The sequence below is a fragment of the Medicago truncatula genome, chromosome 7 (genome assembly GCF_003473485.1).
Source record: "Medicago truncatula cultivar Jemalong A17 chromosome 7, MtrunA17r5.0-ANR, whole genome shotgun sequence".
Taxonomy (NCBI): Eukaryota; Viridiplantae; Streptophyta; class Magnoliopsida; order Fabales; family Fabaceae; genus Medicago; species Medicago truncatula.
The window spans coordinates 29,832,626-29,851,309 of NC_053048.1; the positions used below are offsets into that span (position 1 = coordinate 29,832,626).

Genomic DNA, 18,684 nt, shown 5'->3' on the forward strand with positions numbered 1-18,684 from the left:
CATCTGTTTTTCTCAAAAACAATTTCAGCTTGATTTGGTTTCTACTATTGTTTGGAACATCACTAGTGGAAAAAATTGTCCCTTCAAGGATTGATTTCTTTCGTAAGAACATATTAGTCAAAGAAGACTTTGGAGAGCAAATAATATTTTAATAGATCCAACATCTGTTTAGACTACAAAACAATATAAAGTTAATGACATATAGTCAAAAAGTGGAATAGAAAACTTAAGAGCATTGCACGAATTTGGCTCGTAACTCGTAAGTTAACGAGGATACTCGCCACTTATTTAGCATCATTTCAACAGAAAAAATTGAATAACTACAAAGTGAAAATATGTGATGAAGTGGTATATGTGATGAAGTGTAATGACATATGTTCCTAATGGTAAGTTAAGAAGCTACATAGAACGTCGACAAAATCTTTCCCTGCCTCGGCAAACAAGACTTTGTTTGTCTCTTTGTTCACCAGAAGTTTCAACGACACAAATATACAAAAAGTAAAATGCATCACTACTGAAGTTAAAATAATACAATGGTCAACACTCAACAAATTTAATAAGACAACAAAGTTTCTAAATTTTCGCGATTAACTTAAGGGAATCCTATATTTAGAGACGGAGGTAGAACTTTTAAAAAAACAATAAACAAAGTTGTTCCATTAACACTACAAATCATATATAACAATATGCATAACAGGATTAAAAGTTCACTTTTTTACTGTTTTTAAATTTGAAGGTTCTTGGATGGAACATTTGAATTAGGTATATATTGGCTGTTAAAAGTAACTTGTAGAAAGTGTTAAGTACAAATTGGAAAAGATGCTTACAATGTTGAAATTGTTATTTATTTAACAAATGCATACAAAGCAATACTTGGAGGGTTCACTTCACATGTTTGAGAGCAATAAGTACAAATTGGAAAAGATGCTTTCAATAGTGCTTATTTTAGCAATGAAACTTGCTCCTCCGTTTGAGTTGTAACAGTAACAAGTAGCAAAGGAGAAATATAAAGGTATATGCAAAACTTGAGAAAAAGTGTTTCAAATGAATGTAATATTGCAAGACTTCCATTCAAAGCATTCATAGATAATGATATTGCAAATTCACTTTAATGTGGTTATTATCTAGCTTCTTTTTATAGATCGATACATTGAAAAAAGATATCACATATTCACACAAAACTTTAAGACTGGTATATATTGGTCATAACATTTACATATTGCTCAACAATTTCTCTTATATATAATGTGGGATTTTAACTCACAGCAAAAATGTTGTGTTCAAATAAAGAATAAAGCCATTGGATACAGTGAGAAATGAGACAAATAGAAACAAAAGAGTTATAAAGATAGGCACACACCTGTTTGGATGGAGTTAAGATGGAGTACGTAGAACAAGGGAAAAAGGTATTTCCAAGACTAGACCTAGATTGCAGTGGGGAAAGAGAGAGAATAGGCCTTTTTTGTTATTCATTTATATTTATGTAAAACAAGAAAAAATTAAAACAAAGGAAAATCTAACATATGTCTCCAAACACTCTTTAAAGACCATAAATAATAAATATTTATGAAAATTTGTGTATTTAATATATCACATAGAAAATCAAAACAATCAAAATCGTGTTAAGACGATGAAATCACGCAAACAAATGAAAGAAAATTAAAAATATATATAAATGACTTATGCAACTAAGAGATCAAAGAAAAACAATTTGGATATGTGATTTTAAGTTGAAATTGTCCATAAATCATTTTTTTTGGTAAATCAAGAAGAATGAAAATGATAACAACTAGGGTTTAGAAATGAACAAATCCTTTTTGTGCTTGATTATTTCTCCATTTTTTATTTATCATTTAAACTAATTTATTAATTTTGTAATATTATGAAAATTATCAATTAAAAATTTGTTAATTCTTATAAAAATAAGAATAATTCATAACAATAAGAACAATATTTGAAAATTAATAAAAAAAACCTTATTTTAACTAAATAATATTGAGTTTTAATGTATCATTTTTTCTTTCAATTCTATCATTCATTTAATTATGGGTTAATAGGTCTTTACCCCCTGTAATATAGGTCATTTATGGTTTTCCCCCTGTAAAAATTTTATTTTGATTCACCTCCTATAAAATATATTTTTTTGATTCACCCTCTAATAGGCCAAACAAAAACCTATTTTATTTTATTTTTTCAAGAAATTTTCGTTTTTGTTTGGCCTATTAGGGGGTAAATCAAAACAAAAATATTTTACAGGGGATAAATCAAAATAAAAATTTTACGGGAGGAAAATCGAAAATGACCTATATTATAGGAGGGTAAAGACCTATTAACCATTTATTTTTATTTTTTTTTATCATATTATGATCTTAACAATAATAACATAAATACAAGCACGTTATTGCAATCTTGATGCAAGTAATATACAAAAAGGGTACGCTCTTTTCGGCTGGATATATTTTTTCTTTTTTTCCTTCATTTAAACAACTTTACTCATTTTTTTATTTTTTTTTTGGTCTAGAACTTTACTCATTTTTATAGTCTAATTTATATTATCAATTAGAAAACAGTTAAATCATATTGAAATATAAATAATCAACGACAACAGAAAGAACAATCACAATAACAATATTAAATACTATAAAAAAACTTTTATAAAATTTTTTTTTTTTAGGTCAGGTAACCTAATGGTTAGAATTTACCCTTTTTAAGTGAGGTGATCGGGATTCAAACATCAACCCCTACATATAACAATACATGTCCCTAACAACTGAGCATAGCTCACGTGGATTAAAAAAATATTATGTTTTGATGGGAATTTTTTTTTTCATCATCAAGGTAACGGGCCACATAAGTATCTCAAGTTAAGGAGGGGTTAATGAGGGAAAGTTCCATCTGACGTAACAATAATGATAAACCCACACACCATAATATTCTTCTTGCTTATCAATGATGATAAAACCAACATGGTATGGTGAATTGAATCGTTGGTCCATCCATGTGATTGAATGATTCTTATTGATTGTTACTTCATTCTATATGGCATTGTTTGTTATTTTTCGTTTTGCGATGTCTATTCAAACTGAATTATGTTTATAAGAATGATTTATATATTATTTATTTTTTTTCGCTGTCATCTTTTTATTTATTTATTTATGTATATAAATAAATACATCATTATTTATTTTATTGACCAAGCAACTGAAGTTCTTTACTTTATATTGAACTAATTAACACCATCATATTTTTTCAAGAATTTACTAAATTCGAAGGAAAAAAAAAAGACACAAGGTTCAAATGCAAATTAAAACACCCAATTCAAAGGTGCTCCTTCAAATAATTCACAACGAAGTACTTTTTTAGTTATATGTTTGAATCCACAATCTTCAACTTCTTATAACTTAGCTCATACCAGTTCAGCTCTCAAACTCTCCAAAGTGTAAACATGATTGGTTCACGACAAAATATATTTCGCCTTATAAGCATGCAGATATTTAAACCCCATGAAAAAAAATTAATTAAGTAATTTACCATTAAATAATTAAAGGTTTGAGACTATCAAACAAAAGTTTATCTTTTTCCAACAACAACCCATCAGTGACCTGCATCTAGTCATGAAGTCCAGCTTAAAATTTTCCATTACAATAACACTAAAATGAATGTAGTGTTGGATAAGTGATTAAATGGTGATACACACACCAAAAATGTTTTCTTTACACAATTAGGTAAAACCCTGCTTATTCAATCATTCCAATATGTCTCAGGATTTTTCCTTTACTAATCTTACTTATAAAATAGATCATACCTTTATACAAATTTATAAATTAAGAACATAAAAAGTATTACAACAGAGCTAATTTGCAACAAACATTTGAATATCTCTCTCAGAAAGTAATAATGAATTCTTATCAAAATAGCGAGATGAACAAAATATTCTTATTCATATTTTTTAAGTTTAATTTGATCTTTTAATTAAAATGTAGGTTAAATTTCACTTTTCGCCACCTAAGTTTTAATAAAATGTTGCGATTTTGGCCCCCTATTAAAAAAATGAAAATTTTATCTCTTAATTTTACAAAACGTTGTTGAGAAGACGCCACGTGACCCAAAACAATGGGCCGAAATTGCAACTATTTGTAAATATAAAGGGTCAAAAGAGCTTATTTCCTAAAGATGGAGAGTTAAAAGAGCATATTTCCATAATGTTAGAGGGTCGAAAGAGCATATTTCCCTAAAGATAGAGGTCAAAATTTTTATTTTTTTAATAGGGGGTTAAAATCGCAACATTTTAAAACTTAGGGGGCGAAAAATACACTTTAACCTATGTATATTTTTTTAAGAGGCATATATTTTTTCATATATGGCTTAAATGAAATTTTGATCCCCCTATTTACATATGTTTTGAATTTTAAACCCCCTATTTCTAAAACCTGCTTTTTGGTCCCCCAATTTCGAAAGTCATTGAAAATTTATAGTCCCCTTCTTTTTTAAGTTATGTGGTACGTTCATTAATGATGTAGCATTGAGTTAGCATCAGTGAGCTAGAATACAAAGTCACATCTATAACTTCCATGAAAATAGAAAAAGAAAAATATCAAATTAATGGGTGACCACACAATTATTAAATTACAACTCATGAATTTTTCTAGAAGAATCTCATGGTAACATTGCTTAATGACATTCACATACACCTATTTTTCTTTCAAAGGGAGAACTTGCAAACAAATAACACAATGGTTTCTTAGGAGGAGAGCACATATACTCTGGACAATCAAAATCTTCTGTACATAAAAAAGTCGCTGTAAAAAAATAGAATAAAACGATCTTACTAAAATGAAATTAAATATTATTTAGGAACTAACTAATAAAATTTGAGAAGTATAAACAATGACTTACATTCATCGTTCATTGCAACGATAGATACAGAAAGAAAGATAATCATAGTACAAATAAATTTCACAATTTTAGCCATATTTATCCCTTTTTGCATGTAAGAGAAATAGAGTATTGGTTTATCATTTATAATTTATAAAGCTCATCATCTCCCTATACACATTAAATAGATTTTAGCGCTGATGGAGATGTAAAATACCTTCTTAAAGTTAGAATAATTATTAAATGTCTCTTGAATACGTCAAAGTGTTATGTTTTATTTTAAGACTACTTAGTAAGGAGTCCACATAAAAACACTTTTTATTAAATATATTTTTTTTTTTTGAATGGTTGGATTTTGAACTCCAAACCTTACATATATTATGCATTATTCTTACCAACAGAATTAACCTCATTAGAACATTATTATTAAATGTATATTAAGTAATGTTGTGTTTGTCTTTTTATCACACTCAGTAAATAGGTCTCAAAAAAATTAGTAATCATAATAATCAATTATTTTATAATTTTTCATGACAAAAATGGAAAATGACCGTAGAGAAATAATTTTGTTGGATTTCACTTAATACCAACAAATGAACTAGTGTGTTGACAAGTAGTATCCATAATAGAGTTCGTCTGCACAAGGATTATCTAGTTTCATGTGGACTACTGTGATTATGATTAAGATGTTTACAGTAAAAGGGGGAGAGAAAAAGGGGGTGGGGTGCTAAAATGGTTGGTTTTAAGTCCTTCAGGGAGAGAGACACGAATAAGTCATGTCATATTTCTAAGCCAATTGATTACTTTACTTTAATACCCTTGAACAAAATATCTAGACCAATTTATTGGTCAATAACTCTCTTCAATGGTTACTCATCCCTAATGTCTAAAGTGGTCCAGTTACTGTTGAAGGTTCAAGAACACCAAAATAAGTAATAATTATCATTAGTTTATGTCTAAACCTAATTAATAATTGAAAAGTTAAAATAGGTCAAGGCAACAGTTAGGGTTAGTAATCATTGTAATCTAAATTGATTTATGAACATCTATCAATCCATAAAAAGAATGAAAAACAACAACAATAAACGAATCAATCGACATAAATTCATAGAATTGTTTAAAGTTACATAATCGAACAATTACAAGGAAGTTCCTCTTTCATGACCTAACCTAGAGAGGTTTACCTGCTCATATATTCTAAACATATGCAATTATATACAAATAAGAAAGCATGAGAAAAGGACCACTAGCTCATTGCTGATTCCTTGGCTCTAGATGGCTCTAGTCGCTCTTATCACTTGAAAATCACGTTTTTGGCTTTGCCATCTTGTCAAAAGGTATTTTTCTACTAACCTAGGGGTCCAACATTAATAGGCACTCATTTCCCAAAAGTTTTATTGAAATTGGTTCATGATGCGAGCCTAAATATTGTGATGCGAGATAGGCAATGAGCACCCCTTTAAGCATGTCGTTCTTTCTCGCGATATGGAGCTCAAAGACTGTGAATCTGTGATCTTAGACAGGCAAAGGCGATCAACTTGATTTCCAATGTTATTCTTACGATGTGGGGCTCATAGCTTATGATGTGAGGTAAGCAAAAGTTAACTCCTTGATTTCTTCATTCGTTGCGCCACATAGCTTGGTATAGAGGATCTTAAGTTTAATCCTTTATATAGAGTACAATATATTGTATATATTCTAATGTATGTAACTTTATTCAGAGAATACTGGTCCTTTATATAGATATTACCATAGTCTCTGGCTTTGACCAAGTGTAGCGGCCAAACTTTGTTTACTTAGAATTTTCTGCGCACTACGCGCATTAGAGCATCTTAATTGTTCTCATATATGCTTTGTTATCATCAAAACTTAAGAGCTTATGTTCATTAACCAATTTTGGTATAACACGATTTTCCATGACGCAGTCCGTCTCCGATTTGTTCAGTCCATTTATAAAGATGTTGAAGTGGATTTTTCCAAGCTGGTTCAAACGGGGTCAGTGTAGTAGATTTCCAAGCACAGTTAGAGGATTTGATGAATGACGTAACGAGAATCTCCGAACCTCTTATGATTAATTTTTTTATCATTGGATTGAAGAGGTAATTTGCGACGAAAATTACAATTCCATCGACCCCCAACTTTGATCGAAGATTTTGCGATAACTCCTGCTTATGAGGCCCGATTGGAGGATAACCCATCCCGCAAAATATCTTGGAACTATAACCCAACTCACACCCTAAGCCAAAACACCACTTCCTCCAACACTTCAACTAAAAATAACTCAAATTTGATCCCAACCCCAACCCATTCCTTGACCTCAAACACAAAACCACAACGTTACGATATTTTCTCTCGTGAGAAAACCGTATGATCAAAATGAGAAGAAACTAGTTTGTAAACTTTGTTTTGTGAAACGTTTGAGAAAATATCATTTATGATCATAATGCCTTGAAGAGAGTTGTTTCTTTGTGTTGAGTTGTTGAAAAGATTATCCTTTTGAAAAGACAGAGGGTCGAAACATCCATTTTGTGGGAATGGTTTGTTTTTGTTTTTTAAAAATTTCTTGTTAGGAAAGAAATATTGGTTAATTCCTTTAGAGTTTGAAAAATTGGATAGCTGAAAAAATGACCAAAAGTAATATGCATGAAGTTTTGGAAATTTGTTTAGGATTAAAAAAAAAATTTAACTTCGTAAATATTAGGCAATGACATGTTAAAGTAAATCTTATAAATGGTGAGAATTACCTCCGTGTATAAACATATTGTCCGACCATCATATATCTAATGCGTGGCTCTTTAATAAACCCTTGTGTCGAGGATTAGATATTTAGAAGTGAATATAATTGATGGGTGATCGAATATAATGAACATGATAGCACTTTGCCCACTAGACATTGGATGAGACTCTAATATCATATTAGAATCGTGGTTGAACCTAACACAATTCCGCAAAATGAGAGGTTGACTATGTATTTTCTCTAAATCAATGTTAGATAAAGTGTCACAAAAGTTGTAAAAAAATAATTGTTCAAATATCATTTATCTATTTTTGTATACATATTTATTTTCCATTCAAGATAAAAATTAATATGCCAACTTGCAAAATCGACACCATAACGAGTTTGAGAAAAGTCAAGCCATTGAACATGTCTTTTGTGCCTCTCGTTTGGAAAATGTTTACTAAATCATAGTATAGCATTTTTCAAATTTCTGAATAATTTGACCGGATTATTCTTCTTTTTTTTTTTTTTTTCTTTTTTTCTTTTTCTTTTAAATGTGCTTCCATATAATCTTATATACAATATGTATTATATTCCTTAACAAAAAATGTACTATATATTCCCTCAAAAAAAAAAAAATGTATTATATATAAATCTACTTTAATAGTTTATTTTTTTGACAAACTTTATTTATTATAAATAAATTGAAAACATCCCTTAATTAAATCTATAACTACATAATTAGTAAATTGGAATATGAAAGAAAAATTACATGTATACAATGTACAAGTACATCCCCAATATTAAAATAAATAAAATTGAAGGTAACTATAATGACTACTATTAGTGAATAATCATCCCTAAATATATATATACCCATCTAGACCTGTACCACACTAAATAAAAACCAAACTTTGCCATGAATAGAGTTTAACAATCCTATAGGCCATTGTTTTGAAATTTACTTAACATGCACCCATTCCTCCTCCAGCTCCACCTCCTCCTGCTCCACCTCCGCCACCGTCAAATGCTCCCCCACCAACACCAATACCACCAGCACCACCCCCAAAAACTACTGCATTGTGAGCGCGATGGTGGTGGTGGTTATGATGGGTAAAACCTCCACCTCCACCACCACCACTCCCATATGCTGGCCGGCCTCCCATTAGTCGGCATAACAAACTCAGAATTGCAACTAAAACGAACATGCTTACAGCTATTATGATAAATATCACGAATGGTTCCATCTCTCAAATATTGTTGTATGCTAATAAATCCTCCAACTACTTAAACATTTTTATAGCATTTTGCAATAGGGCTGACTTTTCGTCATATAATTCTTTGGTTTACTAGTCAATACGCGAAGGAGTTTGACATTTAATAAGTTAGTTTATTGTTTAAGACAAGTAACTAGTTAAGCACACGTTGCATACTGGTTTTAGAGGTTGGATATATTAATACTTTTGATCAATATTGACCAAAAACTCCGTCGTATGTGGTCAAACTTTGACAAATTACTATAGGCTAAATCAAACACCGTGTACAATCACATAATTTTCTTGCACGCAAGGTCTCCATAAGCATACAATTTTGGTGCAAGAATATCACTCATTTTTTCCTCCCTCTTGTCAAATAGCTGGGAGCCACAATTAATGTCTTATAGTCTTAGGTGGAAAACTCCAACTTTGTCTTTCATTTTGGAACCAGCAAAAACTCAACAAGCTCGTCTCTTCATGTCTTTATAATCAAATTTTCGACATGTTTATTATTGTTGTGCGAGTGTAAATTTATTCAAGTATCTAAAAGTTTACCTCAATTATTAGTGGTATTTTATTGCAATAATCAATCAAAGACAATTAAAAAATTCTTATAATCCTCATATGTTTACCATCAAAGATGTCAATGTACAATCTAAAATATTTGATTAAAAGTTTACCTCAATTATTTAAAAGTTTACCTCAATTATTTTGACGTATATATGCATGTAGTTTTTCCAAACTCCAAAATTAATAGTTAGCTTTAATATTTAACTATTAATTGTTTGTTTTTAAGAAAAAAGTAATATAAAATTTTAAGTTTTGGGGCATTTTGCACATAAGTGCAAAACTTCAGGGGGGTATTTGCAAAACGTCATGTTCACTAACAGAAAAATTTGATGGAGGGGGTAAATTGACTAACGTTGTGAAATTTCAGGAGGGTAATTGAAGTTTTGTTAATTTCAGAGGGGTAATTGATGAAACTTACAATTTCAAGGGGAAATTGACTATTTCCTCCACTATTAATCCTCAATTTTTTTATTGCCAATAATTAATTGCCAATAGTAATCTCAATGCAATGATCAAATATTGATAATAAGTACTATCAGACAATTGAAGCCTTTTACATCATCATTATCCATCGGAGAACAATGATAAATAATCCAGTTAAAAAACCAATAAACGAAACTGTCGCATCACTTGAATGGAATCGAACAAAATACCTAAAATAAAATAAAATTTAGGGTTCATGCTAAAAATAAAGAGAACCAAATATGGAGACACACCCAAGCATAAATCAATGACTCAAGAGCACTCATAATATTCTCCTTTTTTTTAAATATTAAAATTATACTTCCTCCTTCTCAAATTGTCAGAAAAAATTGTTGCTTTGGTGGCTTCATCTGTTAATCCTTTTGTTTGGATCTGGTTTGGTTTTAAAAGAGCCACTTCTTGCCTACTATCAATTTTGCAGGATTCTCTTTTATGGGAGATTTGTGGAGTCCAAGATTTGTGGTGCAGGCTGCTTGTTTTCAGAATTAGATGCTAGTCCATGGCTTGATGCTAAGAATGTCCTTTGTGTTTGGTGTTGTCTCTCCTTAGCTTCCTTCCAATGGTGTTTTGTTTTGTTGTTCTTTATTTAGATTTTCTTTTAAAGTTGTGCTACTGTAATGTATACAATGTACAAGTACAACCGCAAAAAATTAAAAGAATGAGAAGTATTACATTATATACTACCAGTATCAGTGAATTATGATATTTCCATCTATATGGCCAATCATACCGTCAAAGAATAAATCAATATACCTATCTCGTGTGCACTGCCCTAAATAAAAATCAACCCTTGCCATGCATAGAACTTAGTAATTTAATAATCCTATAGTCCATTGCATTGGAATTTTTTCAACATGCACCAACTCCTCCAGCTACAGCTCCTCCCACACCACCGTCAAAAGCTCCACCGCCACCGTCAAAAGCTCCACCGCCACCGTCAAATGCTCCACCTCCTCCGCCACCATCAAATGCTCCACCTCCGCCGCCAAATTCTCCCCCACCATTGTCAAATGCTCCATCTCCGCCCCCACCATCTTCACCTCCACCTCCTCCATCAAATGCTCCACCTCCGCCATCAAAACCTCCACCTCCGCCACCGCCACCGCTTCCATATGCTGGCCGGACTCCCATTGCTCGGCACAACAAACTCAGAATTATAACTAAAACGAAAAAGCTTACAGCTATTATGATAAATATCACGAATGGTTGCATCTCTCAAATGTTATGGTATGCTAATAAATCCTCCAACGAATTAAACATTTTTATAGCACATTTTTATAAACTATGATCAATATTCAATATCGACAAAGACTCGGTTTTAAGTGGTCAAACTTTGAACAATTACTCCAATCAAATTATTTTATTTTTTTTTACAAACTACTATAGGCTAAATCAAACACCGTTTACAATCATTGAACTTTTTCTTTAATGGTAATTTTATTTTTGTAATTACGATTCCTTTTGGTAATTTATTTTGCTACGTCAGACATATGCTTAATACCATGTTATTTAAAAAACTAAATCATGCCACCACTTGTAGGGCCAAACATATATGGATTGAAACCAAAATTACAACAAGTGCGATATGTGAGAAACTAAAATATTTGATTAAAACCTTAATCTACGGCAATATATAATTTCTATGGGTGATTAAGTTAAAGAGAAAATCAAACCCTTATTTAAACCTTAATATACGGCATTAAATAATTTTTAGTTTTTCTTAATAATGTGCCAAAAAAATTATTATGGGAGAAATTGACGAAAATTTTCTAGACCTTTTATTTCTAATAATATGTCTCACTAATATTAAAAATATCGGTGATATTTATCATCCAAAAAATTGGGATAATTTTCGTAATTTATTTTTATGTAGGCCCATTATCAATAACAAAGATTAATTATGTAGGCCTATTATTAAGAAAAACTAAAAAAAAAATTTGGCACATTATTAAGAAAAACTAAAAATTATATAATGCCGTATGTTGATATAATTTATTTTTACGCTATTGAATTATGTCGTTTAATTTTTCTTGGCTTATGCACCATGAAAACTCTCCAATGCTAAATCTTAAACACAGTTTGGGACGGCTTAGATTATATAATTTGAATTGTTTCTAAAGTGTTTGGATTATATAATCTGAACCGTCTCGTATCGTGGATGATGGCGTTACACCAAAAATTAGGAAGATTTGTGGTGTGTTAATTGAGTTTTAAAGGATAAAGACATTCCTTTTTGACCCAATTTACAATCTTGGGATATTATATGGCTATAATAGTCTTTCATTCTTTAACATTTTCATTCATTTTGCACTTCTCATCCATTCTCAAAATTTTCTTTCTCTTGTTTAGATTGCAGTGGTTTATGATATCATGTTCGTTGCTGCTTGCTCATACAATCCCTGAAATTGCTTTGATATGAATTACATATTCATTTTAGTGGTTAGGGATCGTATCATAGTCAGCAGAGACCTTTGATATCAATTACATCATCACTTTTTTTTTTTTAGTGGTTTGGGATCGTATTATGGTCAGCAGAGACATTTGATACCAATTACATATTCATTTTCAGGATTTCAGCATGGTTCAAATTATAGAATCCGAGCAAAAGGTATTTTGGAATCCAAACAAAGGATATTTTGGAAGAAAAAATTAGGACGCGTGAGAAATCCATAGGGTGGAAATATTAATAGCGCAACTGTTATTTTGATAGAAACTCTTGAGGGGGTAAATATTCAAGTCACTCGCGTTAGCAGTTGTTTTTCTTAGCCTACGTAGCTCAAAAGGTAGACAGAACTGAAGCAGTTTGCTCTAGCGATAAGAGTTATACTATATCGGGTCACCTAGTAACCTCTCAACTCAACTGGCATTCGGTTTGGGTCTTTTATCCATACGATCACATATATGTCAATTAATGTAAAAAATATTATGATGATATTAATTCACAAATAAATGTGTTGTCGCATCTTTAATTCATTATTCATATAACTATTTTTTTTTCTTTCAATCATATATTATTATTGTGTCTCTTTTTGGATCATTCCCTCTCTATTACGAAAGGTTAAAGATAAATAAAATGATAAATTTTGATGATCTTCATGATTATCATAAGAGATCTTTATAAAGGTTAAATAATATTTTGAGTGGAAAGGAAAATTTATTGATATCATCAGCTTATATGTCTAAATTACACATGTCTTGTATGGGATTTTAAATCAGTCTTATAAAATTACAAATTCAAGTTCTAATCTCTGAGCTCACACTACTTAGACAATAAATATATTTTTGAATTAAATATATATATATATATATATATATATATAATTGCGGAAAGGATGATTTATTAATAATAATGGCATGAATGTCCATATTACAACTGTCTTAGGTGAAATTTAAATTTTGTCCTTTAATGTTACAAATTCAAGCTCTAACATTTGAGCTCACACCTCTTGCACAATAAAAAAAAAATATTGATTGGAGACATTTAACACTAATTGAAATTTTATAAATGGCCTCTTGAACCTCATAAGAGCTAAAATCTATTTAATTGATGTTATCAAAGAAGAATATTTTATTTATAAAGAGATAAAAAACTTCTATTAATCACATGTGAAGGAGGAAAACATGACTCAAATTATCATGTCAGTTTATGATTTCATCATCTTTGTTTCTCTATTTCTTGTTGTAACCAATCCTGGTATGTCATTTTTTACACCCTTTTCAAATTTATCTTTTACACAATATTATGTTACGTAATTGTATAATTCCTTTTTTTCTTTTTTGAAAATGCAGAAAATTCTTGTGTTACTAACGATGATTGTCCAGAGGCGGTTTTCTTTGTAACTTTTAGATGCATTAAAAATATTTGTGTACGCATTAGATAGCAATAAACATATTGTTAGAGTTCAGTACCTTGAAGTTTATTTTCTTAATATACTTATGTTTCATAAAATTTATGACAAAATGTTTATTTTCTTACCATTTCAAATTTAGTAAATAATATCTTTTAAACATTACCATGTTTATGAGTTAGGATTCTCAACTATTATTAAAAAAAAATAGAGAAGCCTATCACTATAGTGTTAGTGTATTGATTATCGATATAGCAATTGTACTAAATCGTTATTGTGTAGTATAATTTATAAGTTTGTCATCATAAGAATTGTAAAATTTCTACTCAGCCAATATGATTATGGGTAAATACTTCTTTTCGTCTCTGTAATATTAGTGAATTCCGGTTTTAGTCCCTATAAAAAAAAAAGATTTAGATTTTGTCCCTATAATTTCATATTCTTCCATTTTTTGTCCCTCATTCCACCACGTAAGCAGAATCTGCATACATGACACGTAAAATGAGGGACCAAAAGTGAAGGAATTTGAAATTACAAGGACCAAAAGTGGGAGGAATCTAAAATTACAAGGACGTAGTTTATGCAGATTCTGTTGACTTGATGAAAGGAGGGACCAAAGGTGGAAGAATATGAAATTACAGGGACAAAATCTAAATCTTTTTTTTTTCAGGGACTAAAATCAGAATTCACTAATATTACAGGGACGAAAAGAGGTATTTACCCTATGATTATAATTCAGATGTTTTAATTGTGCGGTTGCACTTAGCAATGATTGGTTCACTTTAACGAAGTAAAAACAATTAAAAGGGAGATTAGGTCATGTTTGACTTCCTTCTCTTTGGCAACTTGGTAATCGGGTCCAAGGCCTACAATTGTTTACTTAGTTTCACGGGGATCTAACAAAAGAGCTAAACCCAATGTTTTGGTACTTAATTCGATTCTTCTATAACAACCCATTAATATTTTAGATGAGTCTGTGGCCATTGATAGTTTCACCGTGCGTTAAAACTCTTGTGATAAAGACGGTAATAGAATATATCTAAAGTTATTGTAGATTGAACAATTAATATTAGGTCACACATCAAAAGCTAGGGCTAGTAGCCATTCAAGACCTAGATAGATTTATTGACATTCTTAAATGCATAAAAATCATCGAGAACATATATTAACTAAATAAAACTAAGTAACTCAATTGTCTTTAAAGGTACTCAACAATTACATGGTTCAAGCAACTACAAAAAAGGTCATCTACATGACCTAACCTATAAAACTAGCTACACATGACAACTTAAGATAAACAACATATGTAAAAACATACATGAATAAGGGATCACCGTTTGATGATTACATGCCTCTGAGATGTTTATGTCGCTCAATGCCTTCCAAAATCGTGTTTTTCCGCTTTTAGATCGTTAAAAACTGTTTTTTCACTGAAATATGGTGTTCCTATTTATAGCTTTGTGTTCCCCTCAATTTATGGAAAAATTTGTGCAATCGTAAATCTACCAGTGGAGAAGCACGTCTGTATTTATCTCTGTTGAGCGACGAATCTCAAAGCGTATATCTCGCATGTTCCAACATAGACTCCCTTTTTTTTCTTCATTCCTTGTTTAATTTATCCTCACTGAAACATCTAGAGTTATTATACACCAATAGAGTTCTTGATATATCCTCTATACAATATAACACGACTAAATAGTTGTCTGGTTTGGGTGATTTATCATGGTTTCAATGTCTTGAATGCTAACCACTCCTTCCATGATCCCTCCCTCGATTTGATAGAATACTCACCTAAATCATATAGACACAAACTAACATGACGTTAAAATAACTCCTAATAATTGTTAAGTATATGATATGGCATGCCATCTTTACAGCCCCACACCTTAATTGTTGCTTGTCCTCAAACAATATACTTGTAAAATAAAACTCTAGTAAAATAACAAAACTCATTGGATGATAAAAATTCCAAAAGTGTTTACCTCATCAAGTAATGGAGCCAACAATTTATGTTGCATTCTCCTGATCAAAATACTCAAGATCTCCAAAATTCAATCTAGTACATCCAACAAAATCACCACACACATAATAGCTAAAACATAATTTTTTTCTCAACCTCACTCGTCCACGAAATCATTGAAAAATGGTAATCACTCTGCCGACACATGCATTCCACTTAATCATACAACTTGAAGACATTCAAAACTCAAATTTAAGTTGTTACAAAACACACACTTTTGGAGGACTTTATAGGTTATAACTTGACTTAGGTAAATGGTGGATAAATTTGAGAAAGTAAGTTAAAATTGGAGTTAGATATCCACTACATATTATTCTATACAACAAACCAATAGTTACTAAGCGATTTTGAAAATCAAAATTTGTAGAAATATAACTTTTTTTATAAAATAAGTCTCGAAATAGCCATGTCAATATACTACATATATCTTCATCAATACATAATCTCAAAAATCTCCAACATACATAAAAATATAACATCAAAGACTGACCCCATAAAAAGATAACATCAAAAACTTTCTTGTCTTTTATTTAGTTGTTTTATTTATGTTCACTGCTAACACGATGTTCTAAACATCTCATTCAACAACTGTTATATGTACCTGGTGTTGGAACATCGCATAGAACATTATGTTGCTAGTGCGCCAGAATTTCAAAACATAATTCACATGATTTGGATGTCATATCACCCTAACATAATAATCAATGTATCAACACTCAACAATTATCATGTTTCTAACACCAATTATAAGTTATCAAATCAAGAAAACTCATTCCCATAAAGTTCGTCTCAGTTTATGAAAATTAGCATTTTTCGATTATTCCTTCAAAATCAAAGTAAACAAGTTCAAACGCCTCAACCAAGTATATACACAGTTCACATAGAGCGCAGTAGCATATACATAAACGTTTCATAGGCCAATTCCGATAAATTCTGAAATTTTGCAAAGTTCGTATCGTTTTGTCATTTTACCAAAGAATTCCAATTTTCAAAGTAAAACCAAGTTTAAGTTCATGATTACCATCCAAAACATTTTTATAAGTCATAACTACAGTAGAAAACCTAGTCCTACCCTTTTACCTTGAGAAAACGAGTATTCGGAAAAATTATGTGTTCTTGACATTTTTCACAATGTTTGATACGATTTCACAAAACCAAGTTCAATCTAACTTATTTGATGTTTCCAAAGGTTTAGAAATCTTAAATACAGTTAAGTACATCAAAAGAATCAATTTAGCACAGCCGGAATCGACCCCAAGTGCCAGGAACAACCCAAAACATGGGTGGCTGCTCTGTGTAACTCGCCACAATGAGTTACACCATAACAGGTCACACTGTTTTGGTTGTTCCCTCTCGGGAACTTCCAATTTTTCACCTAAAATCCCCATTTTTGATCCCCTTGATCCCAAATCCGACCCCAAAACTTGTACATTAGTTTATAAACATCAAAAGACATTCAAAATAACAACAAACATAGAATCATAACACCAATTCACCTTAAATTCATCATCTAGTTCATTTTCACGAAAAAACAACATTTTTCTCATTTTCATTCAAACTTCATAAACAACCACACCAATTCAGATGTTGCTTCTTCTTGTCTCGCTTCTCTAATGTGCCCTTATGTCAATTTTATAGATTTCATCTTCTTTCATTCCTATACGAGCTTATGCACATATGCTATAAGTTGTATATTCATTATTAAACCACATAGCTATGTCCCTGAGATTCACATCGATTAGGGCTTTAACAGATGCCAGAAAAGGTCTCCCAAGTAAGAGCTTTGTCTCCTATTTATCTTCAATCTCTAAAATGAGGAAATAAACTTTAAACTTAAGACGATCCACTTGTGAAATTCCACCTTTAACTTTACCATGCGGTTTCACAGAAAATATGTCTGCTAAGCCAACAACTATGTAGGTATGCTTCTCCATAAGACCAGACATTTTCTTGAATGTTGATAAAATCATAACATTAATACTTAAACTTATATCACACAAAGCTTCTTCTATATAAATTTCCCTTATCCATATCATTACAAAAGATCTTGAATCTATGTTCAGATTATTACCTCTTATAGAGCAATATCATTGTAGTCGAACCCAAAATGGTGTATCAAGAGCGTTGCACGAACATCAACATCTATACTCAGTCTACATAAATAAAGTCCTTTCATTCATAAAGCTAATTGGGTCAAATGCAAGATTAGGGAGATAATGTAAGGTTTTTCAGAGTTAGGGGATTAGTGATTTAAAAAATTTGAATGGTGTTTCAACACAAGGGTTAATTTTATAAAACTACTTGTGCACATTGTAACTTGCATGTTTCATAATTCCACTTAAACATATCTTATCTTATGGGGTATCGTTTTCATAAAAAATACATTATATCTTATGGTGTACCAAGTTTCTCAAATTCATGCAAGTGTGAAGTACGATCGCACCGCCAATGCATACATAAGTCCTACTTATTTAATTCAATTTGTCGTCAATTTGTTTGTATGTGTATGACCTTGTAGGTTCTCGTCACATTGATAGTAATATTAAATTACACATTTAATATTATTAACAATGAGAAGTATATAAAGAAACATCATTGTTATCCAAGTGACAAGAATGTCATGTGGTCTGAAAAAATATTTATGTGATAATTATCATGTGTATAATTACCTTTTTTCTTCATGACTATATGGAACAAAAGACATCGGTAGTGTTACCTTTGTCCAAATAAATATTTGGCCCCATATATAGTACTCCTATTATGTTATAGGGGAAAAATTAAATCTAGGTTACTCATGCCCGGCAACATAATTCAGGGAGTGCCTTCAACCGACTTTATAATTATTATTTTACATACATAATGTTTAAACAACAAAAAAACACTCAAATTTACAACTAGTGATCGTAGTGACTT

The 18,684-nt window shown here is 30.8% G+C and overlaps 1 protein-coding gene and 2 long non-coding RNA genes across 3 annotated transcripts; 1 reads left to right on the forward strand and 2 right to left on the reverse strand.

Annotated features, from left to right (window-relative positions):
- Positions 1–4,567: 4,567 nt before the first annotated feature.
- Positions 4,568–5,038, reverse strand: LOC112416809 (uncharacterized). Its single transcript, XR_003007315.2, has 2 exons — positions 4,897–5,038; positions 4,568–4,799 (listed from the first exon to the last, which is right to left on the reverse strand). It is a non-coding gene; the product is annotated as an uncharacterized lncRNA (long non-coding RNA).
- A 3,521-nt stretch (positions 5,039–8,559) lies between these two features.
- On the reverse strand, positions 8,560–8,841 carry LOC25498612 (glycine-rich cell wall structural protein). The gene has a single exon (XM_013593543.2). It carries the CDS (start codon positions 8,839–8,841, stop codon positions 8,560–8,562), a length of 282 nt encoding a protein of 93 aa, XP_013448997.1.
- Positions 8,842–13,111: 4,270 nt separating this feature from the next.
- Positions 13,112–14,038, forward strand: LOC25498614 (uncharacterized). Its single transcript, XR_003006958.2, has 2 exons — positions 13,112–13,597; positions 13,693–14,038. It is a non-coding gene; the product is annotated as an uncharacterized lncRNA (long non-coding RNA).
- Positions 14,039–18,684: the final 4,646 nt, after the last annotated feature.